At 53.8% G+C, this 4,315-nt stretch overlaps 1 protein-coding gene across 1 annotated transcript in view; it reads left to right on the top strand.

The window, feature by feature from the left end:
* The window catches only part of MPRIP (myosin phosphatase Rho interacting protein), a 61,016-nt gene that overhangs the window by 24,813 nt on the left and 31,888 nt on the right, over window positions 1–4,315 (top strand). Inside the window, 1 exon segment of the mRNA XM_010016911.1 lies at window positions 3,259–3,469. Within this exon segment, the coding sequence (XP_010015213.1) occupies window positions 3,259–3,469 (211 nt within the window).

Consider the following 4,315-nt stretch of genomic DNA (forward strand, 5'->3'; position numbering starts at 1 on the left):
ACCAGGCTCCATGCTCACCCCATCCTCAAGCCACAGAGAGGGTGCTGCCGCGTTCAGGGCACCCCAGCGAGCTGATGGAGCAGGGCAGGGATGCTCACCCCATCCCTGGCACAACACTAAACCCAGGCTGGGTTCAGGAGGGGGCCGGGGTGGAAAGGGGAAGAGGCTCAGAGCCAGAAAAACATCATTGTGGGTTACGTTTCATCACCATGGAAACTTCTTGGAAACCGTACAGGATCCGTGCTCCTGAGCACCAAATAAGGGAAGTGGCTGTGGGAAGGATGCTGGCTCCCTGTGCGCAGACGGACTTCCCAGGTGCTTGGGGATGGGGTGAGCATGGAGCTTGGTGGCAGTTTCCACATCCTTGGCTTGGCGTGGTCCACCCCAAGCCCCATCCCACTTGTTACCCTCGTTCCACTCTCTCCATCCCATTGACACTGGAAAAAGACTCAAATTCACTTGCAAAACCAACCTCTGTGTGGGACCTGCTGCCAGATGGATGCTGCGTTGTGTTGGGTACTGCAGAGCAACCTGCAAAGCATCTTTCTGCTGTGTCCTCAACCGTGCTGATGCAGGCAGCTGGTCCAGGGAAGGAGAGAGGATGCTGGGGAGAAAAGCAGCACCAGATCCCCCTCTGTGAAATGGCTTCTCCTGGAGCTGGCTGCTGTTCAGCTCCCTCTCCGTGTGTTGGCGGAGAAAGCCTGGTTTCTTTCTAAAGACAGCAGCACGCTAATCCAGCAACAGATCCTGTCTGAGAGCTGCTCAGGGAGGGATGGACACCTTTAGGAGTTAAAAAAACAGGAAAACAATGGACGTTGCTGCTTTTTCTCATTCCCATGTAGCTTTTCCTTGTCTTGAGCTTGGCTGCAGCCTGGCACTCCTGGGGCATCAGGGCTATTTCCAGCTCCCCTCATACCTTTCCCTGTAACATCGGTGGGGTGGGAGCAATGCAGGTGAAGCTGGGAATACCATTCCAGCTGCAGCTCTTTGGACAGGGGTTGTTTGGTGCAACCCTAGAGGCATTTCCACCTTTGCTTTGCGAGCAGGTTACAGTTTTAGGGCAAAAGGGCAGGTTTCTCTTGCAGCTTTTACTTTACTCCATTGCAGGCAGCAGGAGCCACTGGGCTGCCTTTGCCTGCAGGATTTGGGGCTGAAATGTGGGATTTGAGGTACTGTTTTCTGTTTGCACAGGGGTGTGGCAGGCTCAGGTAAGCAGAGCGTGCCCAGACACAATGCAACTGGAGGCCTGTTTTAGGCCTGTTTTGCTGATTTCGGTGCCCACTCCTCTTTGGATCTGTTCATACCACAGACTTAATTTCTTTGCTTGCTCATAGACTGCTTTTTGGCCCTCATATCTCTGTCTAATTCAATACATATCCACAAATAATTATATGGGGGTGTGTGGAAGGGATATATAAGGATATATATCCTGAGCTGGTGACGAGCTTTGGGCTTTTGGATCAATGGTTAAGGATGAAGGGGACTTTGGTGGTTGGAGCTTGTTCTCAAGGAGGGTTCCCTGGAGCAGGATGCCCATGAACTCTGGATCATTCACCTCCAACACTGCACTGAAATTTCCAAAGGGATTTTGTTTAAGTTGAGGTCATTTGCTGCTTGTTGTGGCTGTGAATGGAGCCAGGACCCATTCCCTGGGGGATCCCCAGCAGCCCAAATGCTGATTTGGACGTGCAGGGCTAAAACCCACCAGAGACTCTGCTGATGTTGAGAGGATGTTCTTTGCAGCCCCTGTCCCCAGATCTTCTTTGCTGGCTCAGGCACTCCTGGATTCCCCCTACTCTGTGGGAAGGGAACAAGCAGCTGGGAAACTTCCCACAATCCGGAGACTTTGAAGGGGGGGTGTTAATTGTCATTGATTTATTGGTGGCTTTAAGGAAAATAATCTGCTAATGCAGGAGCTTAGTACAACAACAGCAAAACATGTGCTAAGGAGCAAAGCTAAACCCTGTTGTGAAAGCTGGGGCATGCTCCCAACCTGGCCTGCCCAGGCTGTGGCCACCAAGCTGCCATCATCATCTGGTGGACTCCAGAGCCCCTTGAGAAGCAGTTAAGGTGATGGATATTGTTTTCAAGTAGCATAAAGCTCAGTGTGATGTTGTATTTCCTTTGTAAAACAAGCAGCCTGTTAGGTAAACGAAGCACCTAGGAGGAGAGCAGCACTGGTTGGGTTTTACTCTTTATCAGTGGCCTGTAGCAAACCAGCTGTGACAAACAAACATCACAGCTGCCGGAGGCAGGGAATTCATTTTCTCCTCAATCCTGTGTCCTTTAGTTTGATTTCTGTGGGGTTTTTGGTGATAACAGTGAGCAGATTCAGTCCTGGCAAATGGGTCCCAGGGGAGAAGGCTGGTGTTGGTCTGTATTTGTGGAAGGCTGTGAGACAGCCTGCGGAAGGACCAGGGATGTGCAGAGGGACCAGGGGTGTGCAGAGGGTAAGGAGGAATTGGTGTGTTCGTTTCCATCGATGACAGAGGGTGCAGTGTCACCCCAAACTGGGGTTTGGCAGAGGTGAGGGGAGCATTCAGAGGTTCCCCGTGAGTTAGGACCTGACAGACCTGTTTCTCTGTGGGTCTGTGGCATTGCACATGAATGTGGGTGCAGAGCCCCACGCTTGCACCAGGCAGCTTTTGGGAAGAGCTGCTGTGCTGGAGTGTAAGTGGAAGGGACCCTACGTGGTGTGTGAGCATGAGATGAGCTTTTCCCAAGGAGTTACATGTTGGTGGCCAGAGCATCCTGCGTGCCATGCTGGGAAGAGCAGTTCCTGTCCCAAACAAAGCCAGGTGCTGCTGCAGCATTGGCTGAAGCAATTGTTGGCTTGCCTTTGCTCTGGATCTGTTCCCAACTGGATGCATGGGGAGGTGTGGCTGGTTTTGGGAGCCCTCCCTGGCAAAGGATGTTCCCTGTCTCATTTTGAGAGCTGTGATGGTCACTTTATCCTGACCTGTCCCACACTGGGCAGGGTTTCCACCTGTGAGCTTGTTCCCTTGGGAATGTGGTGGTGACACGTGGCTGAGCATCATGGGCAGCACCTAAGCCATAGTGATGATCACTTTATCCTGACCTGTCCCACACTGGGGGTTTCCACCTGCGAGCTTGTTCCCTTGGGAATGTGGTGGTGGCACATGGCTGAGCATCATGGGCAGCACCTAAGCCATGTGGCTCCCACACCTCCAGGAACAGCCCCACGGGCCCTCTGTGGGTGGGGGTGGGGCAAACCCACTAGTCCCCTGTTCTCTTTAGGAGCCTGGTCCTGCGAAGATGGCTGTGACCAGCAGCAACATTCCCAGTGCAGAGAAGGTCCCTGCCACCAAATCCACACTTTGGCAGGAGGAAATGAGGGGCAAAGACCAAGCAGATGGGGGCAGTGGCATCAGCCCAGCGCAGAGCCCGGTGCAAGGCCAGACTGGGGCTGCCAGCTCCCTGAAGGATTCCGTGCTGGACAGCAAAGAAGGTGAGGGATGGGGGATCCTGGCACTGGTGTGATGCTGCTGTGCCCTGGTTTGAGCAGCTGAGCTGGTTGAAAACCACCACAGAGGGAAAAGTTTTGTGTGGATTTGGTTCCTGGAGCATCCCAGCAAGGAGGAGGCGGCAGATGTCATCCCTTCTGTGCAGGGACTGGACCAAGGCATGATGGGCTGGAGTTCAGGAAGGAAAAAATGGGCATCACGTACTGGAAAACCACAGAGTGGAGCCCAGTCCTGCCCCAGCAGGGAGATGGGGCTGCCTACCCTCAAGGGTGATGTTGCCCTTGTGCTGGGGGCAAAATGAAGGAGAAAATAGCAATTCTAGCCCCTCCACATCCCAGCCTGTGCCTGGATGCTGGTGCTTCCAAGCCCTGTGTGTCCCTTCCTCCTCTAGCCCCTGCGTCAGGGCCCTGCTTACATTTGGTCTCCCCAGTGAGTCCCTGGAAGGCGCCGAGGCCATGGCATTGTTCTCCCTGGAACAATAGGGGCTGGGGACTCTTCCTGCTGGGACTGGGGACAGGTCCCATGGGCTGTGGATGTTTCCTTTATCTGCCCACTCGGATGGGGGATGCTTCCCGCCCACTCCAGGCTGCCAGGAGCGAGGTGTTCATTGCCTTGTGCCCGTGGAGCTGTGGTCGATGCCGAGCTGGGAAAGACAGGGATGGAAACGGGTGCAGAGCTGTGATTGCAGCCACCTATTTATTGGTTTGAAGGTTTAGGTCCTGCAGTGACAGGACAATGGGGAATGGTTTTAAGCTGAAAGAGGGGAGATTTAGATTAGATCTTAGGCAGAAGCTCTTCCCTGTAAGGGTGGTGAGACACTGGCACAGGGT

Source organism: Nestor notabilis, unplaced genomic scaffold (genome assembly GCF_000696875.1).
Source record: "Nestor notabilis isolate BGI_N333 unplaced genomic scaffold, ASM69687v1 scaffold16366, whole genome shotgun sequence".
Lineage (NCBI taxonomy): Eukaryota > Metazoa > Chordata > Aves > Psittaciformes > Psittacidae > Nestor > Nestor notabilis.